We start from the raw sequence: 20,417 nt of genomic DNA, 5'->3' as shown, positions 1-20,417 counted from the left end.
TGCATTATAGCCTATGGTCACATTAACAAAATCTATGTTCGACCAAGAATTTTTTTACTTTACTTTCAGTTGATAGGGCACTTGATATAGATTTGAAAAGTGAAGACCGCAAAATTTTATCATGCAAGGTGACGACGCCTTAGGTGTTCAAAGTTCCGCCTAGGTATTGCCTTGGCATTGCCTATGCATTATATCCTATGGTCACATTAACAAAATCTATGTTCGACCAAGAATTTTTTTACTTTACTTTCAGTTGATAGGGCACTTGATATAGATTTGAAAAGTGAAGACCGCAAAATTTTATCATGCAAGGTGACGACGCCTTAGGTGTTCAAAGTTCCGCCTAGGTATTGCCTAGGCATTGCCTATGCATTATAGCCTATGGTCACATTAACAAAATCTATGTTCGACCAAGAATTTTTTTACTTTACTTTCAGTTGATAGGGCACTTGATATAGATTTGAAAAGTGAAGACCGCAAAATTTTATCAGGCAAGGTGACGACGCCTTAGGTGTTCAAAGTTCCGCCTAGGTATTGCCTAGGCATTGCCTATGCATTATAGCCTATGGTCACATTAACAAAATCTATGTTCGACCAAGAATTTTTTTACTTTACTTTCAGTTGATAGGGCACTTGATATAGATTTGAAAAGTGAAGACCGCAAAATTTTATCATGCAAGGTGACGACGCCTTAGGTGTTCAAAGTTCCGCCTAGGTATTGCCTTGGCATTGCCTATGCATTATATCCTATGGTCACATTAACAAAATCTATGTTCGACCAAGAATTTTTTTACTTTACTTTCAGTTGATAGGGCACTTGATATAGATTTGAAAAGTGAAGACCGCAAAATTTTATCATGCAAGGTGACGACGCCTTAGGTGTTCAAAGTTCCGCCTAGGTATTGCCTAGGCATTGCCTATGCATTATAGCCTATGGTCACATTAACAAAATCTATGTTCGACCAAGAATTTTTTTACTTTACTTTCAGTTGATAGGGCACTTGATATAGATTTGAAAAGTGAAGACCGCAAAATTTTATCATGCAAGGTGACGACGCCTTAGGTGTTCAAAGTTCCGCCTAGGTATTGCCTTGGCATTGCCTATGCATTATATCCTATGGTCACATTAACAAAATCTATGTTCGACCAAGAATTTTTTTACTTTACTTTCAGTTGATAGGGCACTTGATATAGATTTGAAAAGTGAAGACCGCAAAATTTTATCATGCAAGGTGACGACGCCTTAGGTGTTCAAAGTTCCGCCTAGGTATTGCCTATGCAATATTGCCTAGGTATTGCCTAGGTATTGCCTAGGCATTGCCTATGCATTATAGCCTATGGTCACATTAACAAAATCTATGTTCGACCAAGAATTTTTTTACTTTACTTTAAGTTGATAGGGCACTTGATATAGATTTGAAAAGTGAAGACCGCAAAATTTTATCATGCAAGGTGACGACGCCTTAGGTGTTCAAAGTTCCGCCTAGGTATTGCCTAGGCATTGCCTATGCATTATAGCCTATGGTCACATTAACAAAATCTATGTTCGACCAAGAATTTTTTTACTTTACTTTCAGTTGATAGGGCACTTGATATAGATTTGAAAAGTGAAGACCGCAAAATTTTATCATGCAAGGTGACGACGCCTTAGGTGTTCAAAGTTCCGCATAGGTATTGCCTTGGCATTGCCTATGCATTATATCCTATGGTCACATTAACAAAATCTATGTTCGACCAAGAATTTTTTTACTTTACTTTCAGTTGATAGGGCACTTGATATAGATTTGAAAAGTGAAGAAAGCAAAATTTTATCATGCAAGGTGACGACGCCTTAGGTGTTCAAAGTTCCGCCTAGGTATTGCCTATGCAATATTGCCTAGGTATTGCCTAGGTATTGCCTAGGCATTGCCTATGCATTATAGCCTATGGTCACATTAACAAAATCTATGTTCGACCAAGAATTTTTTTACTTTACTTTCAGTTGATAGGGCACTTGATATAGATTTGAAAAGTGAAGACCGCAAAATTTTATCAGGCAAGGTGACGACGCCTTAGGTGTTCAAAGTTCCGCCTAGGTATTGCCTATGCAATATTGCCTAGTACCTAGGCAATACCTAGGTATTGCCTAGGCATTGCCTATGCATTATAGCCTATGGTCACATTAACAAAATCTATGTTCGACCAATAATTTTTTTACTTTACTTTCAGTTGATAGGGCACTTGATATAGATTTGAAAAGTGAAGACCGCAAAATTTTATCATGCAAGGTGACGACGCCTTAGGTGTTCAAAGTTCCGCCTAGGTATTGCCTTGGCATTGCCTATGCATTATATCCTATGGTCACATTAACAAAATCTATGTTCGACCAAGAATTTTTTTACTTTACTTTCAGTTGATAGGGCACTTGATATAGATTTGAAAAGTGAAGACCGCAAAATTTTATCATGCAAGGTGACGACGCCTTAGGTGTTCAAAGTTCCGCCTAGGTATTGCCTAGGCATTGCCTATGCATTATAGCCTATGGTCACATTAACAAAATCTATGTTCGACCAAGAATTTTTTTACTTTACTTTCAGTTGATAGGGCACTTGATATAGATTTGAAAAGTGAAGACCGCAAAATTTTATCATGCAAGGTGACGACGCCTTAGGTGTTCAAAGTTCCGCCTAGGTATTGCCTTGGCATTGCCTATGCATTATATCCTATGGTCACATTAACAAAATCTATGTTCGACCAAGAATTTTTTTACTTTACTTTCAGTTGATAGGGCACTTGATATAGATTTGAAAAGTGAAGACCGCAAAATTTTATCATGCAAGGTGACGACGCCTTAGGTGTTCAAAGTTCCGCCTAGGTATTGCCTAGGCATTGCCTATGCATTATAGCCTATGGTCACATTAACAAAATCTATGTTCGACCAAGAATTTTTTTACTTTACTTTCAGTTGATAGGGCACTTGATATAGATTTGAAAAGTGAAGACCGCAAAATTTTATCATGCAAGGTGACGACGCCTTAGGTGTTCAAAGTTCCGCCTAGGTATTGCCTTGGCATTGCCTATGCATTATAGCCTATGGTCACATTAACAAAATCTATGTTCGACCAAGAATTTTTTTACTTTACTTTCAGTTGATAGGGCACTTGATATAGATTTGAAAAGTGAAGACCGCAAAATTTTATCATGCAAGGTGACGACGCCTTAGGTGTTCAAAGTTCCGCCTAGGTATTGCCTAGGCATTGCCTATGCATTATAGCCTATGGTCACATTAACAAAATCTATGTTCGACCAAGAATTTTTTTACTTTACTTTCAGTTGATAGGGCACTTGATATAGATTTGAAAAGTGAAGACCGCAAAATTTTATCATGCAAGGTGACGACGCCTTAGGTGTTCAAAGTTCCGCCTAGGTATTGCCTTGGCATTGCCTATGCATTATATCCTATGGTCACATTAACAAAATCTATGTTCGACCAAGAATTTTTTTACTTTACTTTCAGTTGATAGGGCACTTGATATAGATTTGAAAAGTGAAGACCGCAAAATTTTATCATGCAAGGTGACGACGCCTTAGGTGTTCAAAGTTCCGCCTAGGTATTGCCTATGCAATATTGCCTAGGTATTGCCTAGGTATTGCCTAGGCATTGCCTATGCATTATAGCCTATGGTCACATTAACAAAATCTATGTTCGACCAAGAATTTTTTTACTTTACTTTAAGTTGATAGGGCACTTGATATAGATTTGAAAAGTGAAGACCGCAAAATTTTATCAGGCAAGGTGACGACGCCTTAGGTGTTCAAAGTTCCGCCTAGGTATTGCCTAGGCATTGCCTATGCATTATAGCCTATGGTCACATTAACAAAATCTATGTTCGACCAAGAATTTTTTTACTTTACTTTCAGTTGATAGGGCACTTGATATAGATTTGAAAAGTGAAGACCGCAAAATTTTATCATGCAAGGTGACGACGCCTTAGGTGTTCAAAGTTCCGCATAGGTATTGCCTTGGCATTGCCTATGCATTATATCCTATGGTCACATTAACAAAATCTATGTTCGACCAAGAATTTTTTTACTTTACTTTCAGTTGATAGGGCACTTGATATAGATTTGAAAAGTGAAGAAAGCAAAATTTTATCATGCAAGGTGACGACGCCTTAGGTGTTCAAAGTTCCGCCTAGGTATTGCCTATGCAATATTGCCTAGGTATTGCCTAGGTATTGCCTAGGCATTGCCTATGCATTATAGCCTATGGTCACATTAACAAAATCTATGTTCGACCAAGAATTTTTTTACTTTACTTTCAGTTGATAGGGCACTTGATATAGATTTGAAAAGTGAAGACCGCAAAATTTTATCAGGCAAGGTGACGACGCCTTAGGTGTTCAAAGTTCCGCCTAGGTATTGCCTATGCAATATTGCCTAGTACCTAGGCAATACCTAGGTATTGCCTAGGCATTGCCTATGCATTATAGCCTATGGTCACATTAACAAAATCTATGTTCGACCAATAATTTTTTTACTTTACTTTCAGTTGATAGGGCACTTGATATAGATTTGAAAAGTGAAGACCGCAAAATTTTATCATGCAAGGTGACGACGCCTTAGGTGTTCAAAGTTCCGCCTAGGTATTGCCTTGGCATTGCCTATGCATTATATCCTATGGTCACATTAACAAAATCTATGTTCGACCAAGAATTTTTTTACTTTACTTTCAGTTGATAGGGCACTTGATATAGATTTGAAAAGTGAAGACCGCAAAATTTTATCATGCAAGGTGACGACGCCTTAGGTGTTCAAAGTTCCGCCTAGGTATTGCCTAGGCATTGCCTATGCATTATAGCCTATGGTCACATTAACAAAATCTATGTTCGACCAAGAATTTTTTTACTTTACTTTCAGTTGATAGGGCACTTGATATAGATTTGAAAAGTGAAGACCGCAAAATTTTATCATGCAAGGTGACGACGCCTTAGGTGTTCAAAGTTCCGCCTAGGTATTGCCTTGGCATTGCCTATGCATTATAGCCTATGGTCACATTAACAAAATCTATGTTCGACCAAGAATTTTTTTACTTTACTTTCAGTTGATAGGGCACTTGATATAGATTTGAAAAGTGAAGACCGCAAAATTTTATCATGCAAGGTGACGACGCCTTAGGTGTTCAAAGTTCCGCCTAGGTATTGCCTTGGCATTGCCTATGCATTATATCCTATGGTCACATTAACAAAATCTATGTTCGACCAAGAATTTTTTTACTTTACTTTCAGTTGATAGGGCACTTGATATAGATTTGAAAAGTGAAGACCGCAAAATTTTATCATGCAAGGTGACGACGCCTTAGGTGTTCAAAGTTCCGCCTAGGTATTGCCTAGGCATTGCCTATGCATTATAGCCTATGGTCACATTAACAAAATCTATGTTCGACCAAGAATTTTTTTACTTTACTTTCAGTTGATAGGGCACTTGATATAGATTTGAAAAGTGAAGACCGCAAAATTTTATCAGGCAAGGTGACGACGCCTTAGGTGTTCAAAGTTCCGCCTAGGTATTGCCTAGGCATTGCCTATGCATTATAGCCTATGGTCACATTAACAAAATCTATGTTCGACCAAGAATTTTTTTACTTTACTTTCAGTTGATAGGGCACTTGATATAGATTTGAAAAGTGAAGACCGCAAAATTTTATCATGCAAGGTGACGACGCCTTAGGTGTTCAAAGTTCCGCCTAGGTATTGCCTAGGCATTGCCTATGCATTATAGCCGATGGTCACATTAACAAAATCTATGTTCGACCAAGAATTTTTTTACTTTACTTTCAGTTGATAGGGCACTTGATATAGATTTGAAAAGTGAAGACCGCAAAATTTTATCATGCAAGGTGACGACGCCTTAGGTGTTCAAAGTTCCGCCTAGGTATTGCCTTGGCATTGCCTATGCATTATATCCTATGGTCACATTAACAAAATCTATGTTCGACCAAGAATTTTTTTACTTTACTTTCAGTTGATAGGGCACTTGATATAGATTTGAAAAGTGAAGACCGCAAAATTTTATCATGCAAGGTGACGACGCCTTAGGTGTTCAAAGTTCCGCCTAGGTATTGCCTAGGCATTGCCTATGCATTATAGCCTATGGTCACATTAACAAAATCTATGTTCGACCAAGAATTTTTTTACTTTCCTTTAAGTTGATAGGGCACTTGATATAGATTTGAAAAGTGAAGACCGCAAAATTTTATCAGGCAAGGTGACGACGCCTTAGGTGTTCAAAGTTCCGCCTAGGTATTGCCTTGGCATTGCCTATGCATAATATCCTATGGTCACATTAACAAAATCTATGTTCGACCAAGAATTTTTTTACTTTACTTTCAGTTGATAGGGCACTTGATATAGATTTGAAAAGTGAAGACCGCAAAATTTTATCATGCAAGGTGACGACGCCTTAGGTGTTCAAAGTTCCGCCTAGGTATTGCCTAGGCATTGCCTATGCATTATAGCCTATGGTCACATTAACAAAATCTATGTTCGACCAAGAATCTTTTTACTTTACTTTCAGTTGATAGGGCACTTGATATAGATTTGAAAAGTGAAGACCGCAAAATTTTATCATGCAAGGTGACGACGCCTTAGGTGTTCAAAGTTCCGCCTAGGTATTGCCTTGGCATTGCCTATGCATTATATCCTATGGTCACATTAACAAAATCTATGTTCGACCAAGAATTTTTTTACTTTACTTTCAGTTGATAGGGCACTTGATATAGATTTGAAAAGTGAAGACCGCAAAATTTTATCATGCAAGGTGACGACGCCTTAGGTGTTCAAAGTTCCGCCTAGGTATTGCCTAGGCATTGCCTATGCATTATAGCCTATGGTCACATTAACAAAATCTATGTTCGACCAAGAATTTTTTTACTTTACTTTCAGTTGATAGGGCACTTGATATAGATTTGAAAAGTGAAGACCGCAAAATTTTATCAGGCAAGGTGACGACGCCTTAGGTGTTCAAAGTTCCGCCTAGGTATTGCCTAGGCATTGCCTATGCATTATAGCCTATGGTCACATTAACAAAATCTATGTTCGACCAAGAATTTTTTTACTTTACTTTCAGTTGATAGGGCACTTGATATAGATTTGAAAAGTGAAGACCGCAAAATTTTATCATGCAAGGTGACGACGCCTTAGGTGTTCAAAGTTCCGCCTAGGTATTGCCTTGGCATTGCCTATGCATTATATCCTATGGTCACATTAACAAAATCTATGTTCGACCAAGAATTTTTTTACTTTACTTTCAGTTGATAGGGCACTTGATATAGATTTGAAAAGTGAAGACCGCAAAATTTTATCATGCAAGGTGACGACGCCTTAGGTGTTCAAAGTTCCGCCTAGGTATTGCCTAGGCATTGCCTATGCATTATAGCCTATGGTCACATTAACAAAATCTATGTTCGACCAAGAATTTTTTTACTTTACTTTCAGTTGATAGGGCACTTGATATAGATTTGAAAAGTGAAGACCGCAAAATTTTATCATGCAAGGTGACGACGCCTTAGGTGTTCAAAGTTCCGCCTAGGTATTGCCTTGGCATTGCCTATGCATTATATCCTATGGTCACATTAACAAAATCTATGTTCGACCAAGAATTTTTTTACTTTACTTTCAGTTGATAGGGCACTTGATATAGATTTGAAAAGTGAAGACCGCAAAATTTTATCATGCAAGGTGACGACGCCTTAGGTGTTCAAAGTTCCGCCTAGGTATTGCCTATGCAATATTGCCTAGGTATTGCCTAGGTATTGCCTAGGCATTGCCTATGCATTATAGCCTATGGTCACATTAACAAAATCTATGTTCGACCAAGAATTTTTTTACTTTACTTTAAGTTGATAGGGCACTTGATATAGATTTGAAAAGTGAAGACCGCAAAATTTTATCATGCAAGGTGACGACGCCTTAGGTGTTCAAAGTTCCGCCTAGGTATTGCCTAGGCATTGCCTATGCATTATAGCCTATGGTCACATTAACAAAATCTATGTTCGACCAAGAATTTTTTTACTTTACTTTCAGTTGATAGGGCACTTGATATAGATTTGAAAAGTGAAGACCGCAAAATTTTATCATGCAAGGTGACGACGCCTTAGGTGTTCAAAGTTCCGCATAGGTATTGCCTTGGCATTGCCTATGCATTATATCCTATGGTCACATTAACAAAATCTATGTTCGACCAAGAATTTTTTTACTTTACTTTCAGTTGATAGGGCACTTGATATAGATTTGAAAAGTGAAGAAAGCAAAATTTTATCATGCAAGGTGACGACGCCTTAGGTGTTCAAAGTTCCGCCTAGGTATTGCCTATGCAATATTGCCTAGGTATTGCCTAGGTATTGCCTAGGCATTGCCTATGCATTATAGCCTATGGTCACATTAACAAAATCTATGTTCGACCAAGAATTTTTTTACTTTACTTTCAGTTGATAGGGCACTTGATATAGATTTGAAAAGTGAAGACCGCAAAATTTTATCAGGCAAGGTGACGACGCCTTAGGTGTTCAAAGTTCCGCCTAGGTATTGCCTATGCAATATTGCCTAGTACCTAGGCAATACCTAGGTATTGCCTAGGCATTGCCTATGCATTATAGCCTATGGTCACATTAACAAAATCTATGTTCGACCAATAATTTTTTTACTTTACTTTCAGTTGATAGGGCACTTGATATAGATTTGAAAAGTGAAGACCGCAAAATTTTATCATGCAAGGTGACGACGCCTTAGGTGTTCAAAGTTCCGCCTAGGTATTGCCTTGGCATTGCCTATGCATTATATCCTATGGTCACATTAACAAAATCTATGTTCGACCAAGAATTTTTTTACTTTACTTTCAGTTGATAGGGCACTTGATATAGATTTGAAAAGTGAAGACCGCAAAATTTTATCATGCAAGGTGACGACGCCTTAGGTGTTCAAAGTTCCGCCTAGGTATTGCCTAGGCATTGCCTATGCATTATAGCCTATGGTCACATTAACAAAATCTATGTTCGACCAAGAATTTTTTTACTTTACTTTCAGTTGATAGGGCACTTGATATAGATTTGAAAAGTGAAGACCGCAAAATTTTATCATGCAAGGTGACGACGCCTTAGGTGTTCAAAGTTCCGCCTAGGTATTGCCTTGGCATTGCCTATGCATTATATCCTATGGTCACATTAACAAAATCTATGTTCGACCAAGAATTTTTTTACTTTACTTTCAGTTGATAGGGCACTTGATATAGATTTGAAAAGTGAAGACCGCAAAATTTTATCATGCAAGGTGACGACGCCTTAGGTGTTCAAAGTTCCGCCTAGGTATTGCCTAGGCATTGCCTATGCATTATAGCCTATGGTCACATTAACAAAATCTATGTTCGACCAAGAATTTTTTTACTTTACTTTCAGTTGATAGGGCACTTGATATAGATTTGAAAAGTGAAGACCGCAAAATTTTATCATGCAAGGTGACGACGCCTTAGGTGTTCAAAGTTCCGCCTAGGTATTGCCTTGGCATTGCCTATGCATTATAGCCTATGGTCACATTAACAAAATCTATGTTCGACCAAGAATTTTTTTACTTTACTTTCAGTTGATAGGGCACTTGATATAGATTTGAAAAGTGAAGACCGCAAAATTTTATCATGCAAGGTGACGACGCCTTAGGTGTTCAAAGTTCCGCCTAGGTATTGCCTAGGCATTGCCTATGCATTATAGCCTATGGTCACATTAACAAAATCTATGTTCGACCAAGAATTTTTTTACTTTACTTTCAGTTGATAGGGCACTTGATATAGATTTGAAAAGTGAAGACCGCAAAATTTTATCATGCAAGGTGACGACGCCTTAGGTGTTCAAAGTTCCGCCTAGGTATTGCCTTGGCATTGCCTATGCATTATATCCTATGGTCACATTAACAAAATCTATGTTCGACCAAGAATTTTTTTACTTTACTTTCAGTTGATAGGGCACTTGATATAGATTTGAAAAGTGAAGACCGCAAAATTTTATCATGCAAGGTGACGACGCCTTAGGTGTTCAAAGTTCCGCCTAGGTATTGCCTATGCAATATTGCCTAGGTATTGCCTAGGTATTGCCTAGGCATTGCCTATGCATTATAGCCTATGGTCACATTAACAAAATCTATGTTCGACCAAGAATTTTTTTACTTTACTTTAAGTTGATAGGGCACTTGATATAGATTTGAAAAGTGAAGACCGCAAAATTTTATCAGGCAAGGTGACGACGCCTTAGGTGTTCAAAGTTCCGCCTAGGTATTGCCTAGGCATTGCCTATGCATTATAGCCTATGGTCACATTAACAAAATCTATGTTCGACCAAGAATTTTTTTACTTTACTTTCAGTTGATAGGGCACTTGATATAGATTTGAAAAGTGAAGACCGCAAAATTTTATCATGCAAGGTGACGACGCCTTAGGTGTTCAAAGTTCCGCATAGGTATTGCCTTGGCATTGCCTATGCATTATATCCTATGGTCACATTAACAAAATCTATGTTCGACCAAGAATTTTTTTACTTTACTTTCAGTTGATAGGGCACTTGATATAGATTTGAAAAGTGAAGAAAGCAAAATTTTATCATGCAAGGTGACGACGCCTTAGGTGTTCAAAGTTCCGCCTAGGTATTGCCTATGCAATATTGCCTAGGTATTGCCTAGGTATTGCCTAGGCATTGCCTATGCATTATAGCCTATGGTCACATTAACAAAATCTATGTTCGACCAAGAATTTTTTTACTTTACTTTCAGTTGATAGGGCACTTGATATAGATTTGAAAAGTGAAGACCGCAAAATTTTATCAGGCAAGGTGACGACGCCTTAGGTGTTCAAAGTTCCGCCTAGGTATTGCCTATGCAATATTGCCTAGTACCTAGGCAATACCTAGGTATTGCCTAGGCATTGCCTATGCATTATAGCCTATGGTCACATTAACAAAATCTATGTTCGACCAATAATTTTTTTACTTTACTTTCAGTTGATAGGGCACTTGATATAGATTTGAAAAGTGAAGACCGCAAAATTTTATCATGCAAGGTGACGACGCCTTAGGTGTTCAAAGTTCCGCCTAGGTATTGCCTTGGCATTGCCTATGCATTATATCCTATGGTCACATTAACAAAATCTATGTTCGACCAAGAATTTTTTTACTTTACTTTCAGTTGATAGGGCACTTGATATAGATTTGAAAAGTGAAGACCGCAAAATTTTATCATGCAAGGTGACGACGCCTTAGGTGTTCAAAGTTCCGCCTAGGTATTGCCTAGGCATTGCCTATGCATTATAGCCTATGGTCACATTAACAAAATCTATGTTCGACCAAGAATTTTTTTACTTTACTTTCAGTTGATAGGGCACTTGATATAGATTTGAAAAGTGAAGACCGCAAAATTTTATCATGCAAGGTGACGACGCCTTAGGTGTTCAAAGTTCCGCCTAGGTATTGCCTTGGCATTGCCTATGCATTATATCCTATGGTCACATTAACAAAATCTATGTTCGACCAAGAATTTTTTTACTTTACTTTCAGTTGATAGGGCACTTGATATAGATTTGAAAAGTGAAGACCGCAAAATTTTATCATGCAAGGTGACGACGCCTTAGGTGTTCAAAGTTCCGCCTAGGTATTGCCTAGGCATTGCCTATGCATTATAGCCTATGGTCACATTAACAAAATCTATGTTCGACCAAGAATTTTTTTACTTTACTTTCAGTTGATAGGGCACTTGATATAGATTTGAAAAGTGAAGACCGCAAAATTTTATCATGCAAGGTGACGACGCCTTAGGTGTTCAAAGTTCCGCCTAGGTATTGCCTTGGCATTGCCTATGCATTATATCCTATGGTCACATTAACAAAATCTATGTTCGACCAAGAATTTTTTTACTTTACTTTCAGTTGATAGGGCACTTGATATAGATTTGAAAAGTGAAGACCGCAAAATTTTATCATGCAAGGTGACGACGCCTTAGGTGTTCAAAGTTCCGCCTAGGTATTGCCTAGGCATTGCCTATGCATTATAGCCTATGGTCACATTAACAAAATCTATGTTCGACCAAGAATTTTTTTACTTTACTTTCAGTTGATAGGGCACTTGATATAGATTTGAAAAGTGAAGACCGCAAAATTTTATCATGCAAGGTGACGACGCCTTAGGTGTTCAAAGTTCCGCCTAGGTATTGCCTAGGCATTGCCTATGCATTATAGCCTATGGTCACATTAACAAAATCTATGTTCGACCAAGAATTTTTTTACTTTACTTTCAGTTGATAGGGCACTTGATATAGATTTGAAAAGTGAAGACCGCAAAATTTTATCATGCAAGGTGACGACGCCTTAGGTGTTCAAAGTTCCGCCTAGGTATTGCCTAGGCATTGCCTATGCATTATAGCCTATGGTCACATTAACAAAATCTATGTTCGACCAAGAATTTTTTTACTTTACTTTCAGTTGATAGGGCACTTGATATAGATTTGAAAAGTGAAGACCGCAAAATTTTATCATGCAAGGTGACGACGCCTTAGGTGTTCAAAGTTCCGCCTAGGTATTGCCTAGGCATTGCCTATGCATTATAGCCTATGGTCACATTAACAAAATCTATGTTCGACCAAGAATTTTTTTACTTTACTTTCAGTTGATAGGGCACTTGATATAGATTTGAAAAGTGAAGACCGCAAAATTTTATCATGCAAGGTGACGACGCCTTAGGTGTTCAAAGTTCCGCCTAGGTATTGCCTTGGCATTGCCTATGCATTATATCCTATGGTCACATTAACAAAATCTATGTTCGACCAAGAATTTTTTTACTTTACTTTCAGTTGATAGGGCACTTGATATAGATTTGAAAAGTGAAGACCGCAAAATTTTATCATGCAAGGTGACGACGCCTTAGGTGTTCAAAGTTCCGCCTAGGTATTGCCTAGGCATTGCCTATGCATTATAGCCTATGGTCACATTAACAAAATCTATGTTCGACCAAGAATTTTTTTACTTTACTTTCAGTTGATAGGGCACTTGATATAGATTTGAAAAGTGAAGACCGCAAAATTTTATCATGCAAGGTGACGACGCCTTAGGTGTTCAAAGTTCCGCCTAGGTATTGCCTAGGCATTGCCTATGCATTATAGCCTATGGTCACATTAACAAAATCTATGTTCGACCAAGAATTTTTTTACTTTACTTTCAGTTGATAGGGCACTTGATATAGATTTGAAAAGTGAAGACCGCAAAATTTTATCATGCAAGGTGACGACGCCTTAGGTGTTCAAAGTTCCGCCTAGGTATTGCCTAGGCATTGCCTATGCATTATAGCCTATGGTCACATTAACAAAATCTATGTTCGACCAAGAATTTTTTTACTTTACTTTAAGTTGATAGGGCACTTGATATAGATTTGAAAAGTGAAGACCGCAAAATTTTATCAGGCAAGGTGACGACGCCTTAGGTGTTCAAAGTTCCGCCTAGGTATTGCCTAGGCATTGCCTATGCATTATAGCCTATGGTCACATTAACAAAATCTATGTTCGACCAATAATTTTTTTTACTTTACTTTCAGTTGATAGGGCACTTGATATAGATTTGAAAAGTGAAGACCGCAAAATTTTATCATGCAAGGTGACGACGCCTTAGGTGTTCAAAGTTCCGCATAGGTATTGCCTTGGCATTGCCTATGCATTATATCCTATGGTCACATTAACAAAATCTATGTTCGACCAAGAATTTTTTTACTTTACTTTCAGTTGATAGGGCACTTGATATAGATTTGAAAAGTGAAGAGCGCAAAATTTTATCATGCAAGGTGACGACGCCTTAGGTGTTCAAAGTTCCGCCTAGGTATTGCCTTGGCATTGCCTATGCATTATATCCTATGGTCACATTAACAAAATCTATGTTCGACCAAGAATTTTTTTACTTTACTTTCAGTTGATAGGGCACTTGATATAGATTTGAAAAGTGAAGACCGCAAAATTTTATCATGCAAGGTGACGACGCCTTAGGTGTTCAAAGTTCCGCCTAGGTATTGCCTAGGCATTGCCTATGCATTATAGCCTATGGTCACATTAACAAAATCTATGTTCGACCAAGAATTTTTTTACTTTACTTTCAGTTGATAGGGCACTTGATATAGATTTGAAAAGTGAAGACCGCAAAATTTTATCATGCAAGGTGACGACGCCTTAGGTATTCAAAGTTCCGCCTAGGTATTGCCTAGGCATTGCCTATGCATTATAGCCTATGGTCACATTAACAAAATCTATGTTCGACCAAGAATTTTTTTACTTTACTTTCAGTTGATAGGGCACTTGATATAGATTTGAAAAGTGAAGACCGCAAAATTTTATCATGCAAGGTGACGACGCCTTAGGTGTTCAAAGTTCCGCCTAGGTATTGCCTTGGCATTGCCTATGCATTATATCCTATGGTCACATTAACAAAATCTATGTTCGACCAAGAATTTTTTTACTTTACTTTCAGTTGATAGGGCACTTGATATAGATTTGAAAAGTGAAGACCGCAAAATTTTATCATGCAAGGTGACGACGCCTTAGGTGTTCAAAGTTCCGCCTAGGTATTGCCTAGGCATTGCCTATGAATTAACTGAATTAATCACTTCAGAACAAAGAGAAACAGATGCGGTGTTTGGCCAATAAAGGGAAAAGGTTTAATCTCGGACTTTTCCACAAAAACAAGCCTACAATACAACAAACTGAGTACTATCAAATGTCTACATTATAACGTCTAACTACCATATCTAAGTACCTTGAAAACGGCGGAGAAATGGGGTTGGTGGTGGGTTGAAAAGTCAGGCAGCGGGTCCGAGTGTGACCTCGCTCCGTCAGAATCGCGGACACAATGACTCACTAGCGCCGCGAGGCGTGGGCGGAAGTGACAGCGGGAGGTACCGAACACGTGGAGTCCCAGAGCGGAAGTGTCGGTGTAAATTAATAAAAATGACTTGGGTGACATTTTTCCTCAATTAACTGAATTAATCACTTCAGAACAAAGAGAAACAGATGCGGTGTTTGGCCAATAAAGGGAAAAGGTTTAATCTCGGACTTTTCCACAAAAACAAGCCAAAAATGAGGCCAAACCGTTAGGAATGAAAAGGAAATTCAGTAAAACAAAACAAAGAACAATTTTGGAAGGGATAAATTTCAGGGAACCTGGAATTCAACACCACCACCCGGAGTCTCGAAATCACTCCTTACACTAAACACCCCGTGGCGAGCAATAACAACTTGAATACCGTAAAGTCTTACCAGGTAATGAGGTACACAATTTGCAGTTAAAACAAACTAACGAAAGATAACAGTCGGCTAAAGTCAAAATATTACTAATCGTTACATCGAAAAAGTCTCTTTTATAATACATCACAATTTACTTCTACTAACAGTGTCGATAAGGTATAAACATGGGAATGACAAAGTGAAACAATTGAACTACTAACTTAGCGAAGTGGGAGGCGTCTATACAAACAATTGTTCGTACCCTCGCGTAGGTGAAAACAATTAACTAATCATAATGCAATACAGAGCACGGGGTGCGGAGTCGTTTGACCATCATATCACATAACTCGAGACGTTTGCGAAGAGGTACTTTGAGGTATAAAAGGTAAGCATTGGAGCGCCAGTCGCCCTGAATCTTGATCAGTTCCACTGGTACCCCGGAGCGGAAAGCGAAAGTGGCACCGCCCCGTCGCCCGCTATGTAACGAATATGATTGCGGATTCAAACCGGCTTGAACTAAAACACGTTTAAAGGCATTGTCAAAAACCGCTTGTGACATAGGTAACACACGTTTAGAATAGCGTACAGTGAATACGGCGAGACCATCGTATGGGTTCAACTTTAACATATGTCGAAAGGCTGCTACCGGACATAAAGGAGACTCGGGTATTGCTAAAACTGGTAAATACAGAACACGTTCGGCACACTGGATTGTTTTGGACCAGCGAATACGTACTAACATATAATTGGGAAATATCTGAAAATCGTGAATTGTGCATTGTTTAGCGGGGTCAAACCTGCCCTTCGGCAAGAAGTTGGACTTACGTTGGAAGGTGAAGAAGCTGAGTATGAGTAAAGTCCAGATAGTAGCATGGAAAGGGTCCGTCATGTCTAAGTGTTCAAGTATCCGTAGGAGAATGTCCGGTGTGAAAGGTGCAACTTGTCGCGGTGTGTGGCAAAGTCGCCTCTGGAGACCTCGTTTCATCAGCGCGATGTCTGGAGACAGGAAGGCGTCCACAGTCCAGCCGAATAAAACATGCAAAGATCGGAGACCACCCAGGTAATTGGCGATCGAAGCTGGCGCCCTGAAGGAACGTGCCAGCATTTCCGCGAAGGGCTCTAAAGTGTCTACTGAGGCGGGAAACGGAGTAAGGCAGTAGAACGTGCAAAACAATAAGTATGTCCTCAGAATTGTCCGCAGATTCGACCACGTGCCGTCGGCGAACGCAGCCCATTTGGTCCGACTAGCTTGGCCGCGGAGACGCCGTAGATCTCGTTGGTTATCCATGTCTCGAGGGTGACGAAGGTCAGCGTCCAGGAGTCCGTTGTCACGAGGCCGGCGCAGGGCCTTCTGCGCGTCGCGGGAACGTCGGGGATCTCGGCGTGCTGTACAAACAGAACAACAGAACAACATTGGGAACCCGAAATAGTCACGGTCCTTGCAATTAAGCATCAGAAGGGACAGTCAAGCACGAAATCGTCGGACGATATCGGAATTTCCATCTTGGGCACGCGACACGTTAACATATTGAACTGCTCGCGATGGGTGTCGGAGAGATGCCAGCGCGAGAGATGGTCAGGAATCCGATTCTCGGCGCCCGCGATGTGAGTGGCCCGTAACTCGAACTTGTTGACGGCCGCCAGGAACCACAGCTCGCGGGAGCACTGAAGTAAATCCGGGTCGCGCGAGCGCCCGGAGTTCAGCACGTGAACGCAGGCGATGTTGTCGCAGTAGACAAGAACCGTCACACCCGTCCACCGATGACTCCACTTACGGGCTGCCACCACTATCGTCAACATTTCCAAAACGTGGATTTTGGAAGTGTACTTACGTAGTACGAAGTCCGGGAAAACGGCATGGAAGAACTGACCGTTTGAGAAGGCACCGCATCCCGTAGAACACGCGTCGGTGGCGACGATGGCATCTGGGGCCGTCAATATGGCAGGCGCGATCAGTGATACCCCGTTGAAATCGTGCAAGAAACGACGCCACCAATCCAGGTCACGCCGGAGGTCGCGAGAGACACGGAAACGGTGATGGTGTCGACGAAGTTTACGAAGAGTCTCGAGCATACGCGATACAAATAGACGGCCGGGCGGCACGCACGCGGACACAAACACTAGTTTCCCTATGAGAGATTGAAGTTCCTTCTTGGTCGCCTTCCTCTTGTTGAGCCACTGTGACACCAGTGTAGAAACTTCATCTAGACGAAAAGGCGGGACCCGCCGAACCATGCTAACGGTATCGAAGTCTATTCCGAGCCAAGTCATACACGTCGCAGGCGGGATTGCTTTCTCCGGTGCTTCCTCGAGCCCTAAATCACTTAGTGTTCTTTGAAGACTGGCGAACGCCGCGGGGGCCAGTGATGGGATGTCGGCGCCGCCAAAGTCGTCGATATAATTTGTAACACAATGTCCCTTTTCACGCTCAATAAAAGAGACCGCGGACGTGGTTGATTGGCACATAAAGGCAGAAGACCGCAGACCAAAGCAAGCCCGCGTGTCAATAAACCAATTATCACGCCAACGATAACATATGTACCGATAATCCGCCGGGTCAATAGGGAGCTGTCTATATGCCCTACGTAAATCTGTCTTATACAATAAACAGCCTGGGCCCTTGTTTAAAATCATGTCAGTCATTGTATCAACGGAAGGATAAACTAAACTGATCGTCTCACCTAAAAAAGTATCCTTAGGAATGGCGTCGTTCACAGAGTGTCCGGCAGGGTAACTAAGGTCGACAACGACCCGTCGCTTGGTACTGTTGCGCTTTTCCACTGTTTGTAATGGTGCAGGGTAAACCGGGAAAGGGAATGGGTTCGCGCGAAAAGGGCCACACAAGGCGCCGTACTCGAGTTCCTTGGCAATGAACGAGTCAACATCTGCCGAATAATCTATCGCGGAGTGGTGATTGGTGTAACAAACATTGTCCGGAAACGCGTAACGGTTGGAATCAATATTAATAGGCCAGCCGAATTCTAGAAAATCAGGTAAAGAAGAGTCAGGATAATTAGCTAATAATAATCGCCAGGCCGGGATATTGAGCGATGACTTGACCGGGAGTCGGGCGCCGATGTAGTTTGGGACCCCGGTCTCGGCCACAGCAGAATACAGCTCAATAACGCTCTCCCCCGGTGCCAGGGGCACCCGGCTGTGAGGAGAAGCCGGCGGCTCCTCCGGAGTGATCACCGGGGGCTGCGCGAAAGGATCTCCGATGGGTGCACTCAATCTTGGGGTGCTCGACCTCCACCCGTCGGACGAGGAGGCACATGCAACACACGTGCTTGACTCGGCCCCAGCGTGGGTCAGCGTGTTCTGACGCACCTGGACATGACCCGTGTTGATATGCTTCGCAGTACCGCACTCTGTTGACGTTGCTGTTGTCGCGAAAGGTGCGGGGGGGACCACGCGGTGCCGCGGAGAGGCGGGACCCCCCGCCCTGCGTGGCGGGGCCGGTCGGGGTGCGATAGCAGCGGTCCCGGGTGTTGTCGATCTCCTCCTTACCGTCTGACCACGACAAAGTGCCGTTCTCCATGGCATACAGAACCGATGCGTGAGTTTCACGTACCATGCCCCACTCATAATAAGCCGCGTCAAACATCAGATCGGAGAGATGCTCGAGCCTGATCCTAACGGAACGTCGGAAACGCTCTGAATCTAACAGATTTTTTATGTACCCGTATACAAACATAGGTGTCGATAGCTCGTCGAAAGTTACACAACCGTCGCCCCTTTTTCCCTTACCCGGGAAGTGCACATAGTGCTGGGGCCATGGCACTTTGATTCGACTAGATACGGAATCGTTCATGGTTTTCGTGCGACCGCTCTTCTTACCTCGGCGGGACCGGCGTGGTGATCGAGAGGACGAAGAGCCCGAGTCGTCCGAGCTGTACCGGTGTCGATGTCGTCTGGACTTCGGGCGGACGTTGTCCCTGCGCGACCCGTGGCGGCGTCGGGGCGGCACGTCGTCTGACGAGGACAGATCGTGTTTCCTCGTCCTGGCTTTAGTGGCGTGTCGTGGCTGTACGCTAGAACCGGAGGAGGTGGAGCGGCTCGACCTGTGGCGCCCGTGGCGACGTCGATTCTCTTTGCGTGGATGGTCCTGTCGCACGCGAGAACGGTCGACGTCTGGAGACCTCGCCCGGTACGGGGAGAGGCTACCGTTCTCCCGGCGGAAGCGGTCGGCGTCTCGGGACCGGGACGGGGACCGGAGTTGTCGGTTGGTATCTTGAGCATGGGACGGGGACCGGAGTGTGGTGTCCCGTCGCGAAGGTTTCCTAGAAAAACCCGTAGACTTCTGGCCGAAAATCTCCTCGAGAGTCTTGTCAACGTTGCTGGCCAGCGCCTCCTTCTCGCGAAGATCCTTCACCGTAGGCGGGCGTTCTTCGTCGCTTGCGCTGACCTCGGACCAGAGGCCCTTAGCGTAGTCTTTGACTTTACTGTCCCCTTTCAGTTTCCGGAGGGACCGACGAACCCTATCCTCCAGGAGGCGCCTGTCCGAGTCAGTGTCGGCGGTCGATGACAGATCGACCCCACACTTCCCTCGCCCGTGCGGACCGCGGTGTCCTCTTACCGGTAACTGGCACACCGTGCAAGTTTTCGGCTTCGTCATCTTAAGGAAGAGGTATCCTTTTCCTTCGTCTTCGGTAGTACGTACACAAGGTTAAAATGAAAAGTCAGGCAGCGGGTCCGAGTGTGACCTCGCTCCGTCAGAATCGCGGACACAATGACTCACTAGCGCCGCGAGGCGTGGGCGGAAGTGACAGCGGGAGGTACCGAACACGTGGAGTCCCAGAGCGGAAGTGTCGGTGTAAATTAATAAAAATGACTTGGGTGACATTTTGACTCCATTATAGCCTATGGTCACATTAACAAAATCTATGTTCGACCAAGAATTTTTTTACTTTCCTTTAAGTTGATAGGGCACTTGATATAGATTTGAAAAGTGAAGACCGCAAAATTTTATCAGGCAAGGTGACGACGCCTTAGGTGTTCAAAGTTCCGCCTAGGTATTGCCTTGGCATTGCCTATGCATAATATCCTATGGTCACATTAACAAAATCTATGTTCGACCAAGAATTTTTTTACTTTACTTTCAGTTGATAGGGCACTTGATATAGATTTGAAAAGTGAAGACCGCAAAATTTT

The 20,417-nt window shown here is 41.7% G+C and overlaps 1 protein-coding gene across 2 annotated transcripts; it reads right to left on the bottom strand.

The window, feature by feature from the left end:
- Nucleotides 1–14,678: 14,678 nt before the first annotated feature.
- LOC136431210 (uncharacterized) lies at nucleotides 14,679–20,116 on the bottom strand. Of its 2 annotated transcripts, none has more exons than XM_066422520.1 (2): nucleotides 19,104–20,116; nucleotides 14,679–16,652 (listed from the first exon to the last, which is right to left on the bottom strand). In XM_066422520.1, the coding sequence occupies exons 1-2, from the start codon at nucleotides 19,879–19,881 to the stop codon at nucleotides 15,553–15,555; spliced, it is 1,878 nt and encodes a 625-aa protein (XP_066278617.1). In that variant the 5' UTR covers nucleotides 19,882–20,116; the 3' UTR covers nucleotides 14,679–15,552. The 2 variants fall into 2 exon arrangements, with proteins under 2 accessions (XP_066278617.1, XP_066278616.1); XM_066422519.1 differs by having other exon boundaries at nucleotides 17,948–19,220.
- Nucleotides 20,117–20,417: the final 301 nt, after the last annotated feature.

Source organism: Branchiostoma lanceolatum, chromosome 3 (assembly GCF_035083965.1).
Source record: "Branchiostoma lanceolatum isolate klBraLanc5 chromosome 3, klBraLanc5.hap2, whole genome shotgun sequence".
Lineage (NCBI taxonomy): Eukaryota > Metazoa > Chordata > Leptocardii > Amphioxiformes > Branchiostomatidae > Branchiostoma > Branchiostoma lanceolatum.
Note: the sequence above shows the minus strand (reverse complement) of the source record. Positions and strands in the feature narration are given on the sequence as shown.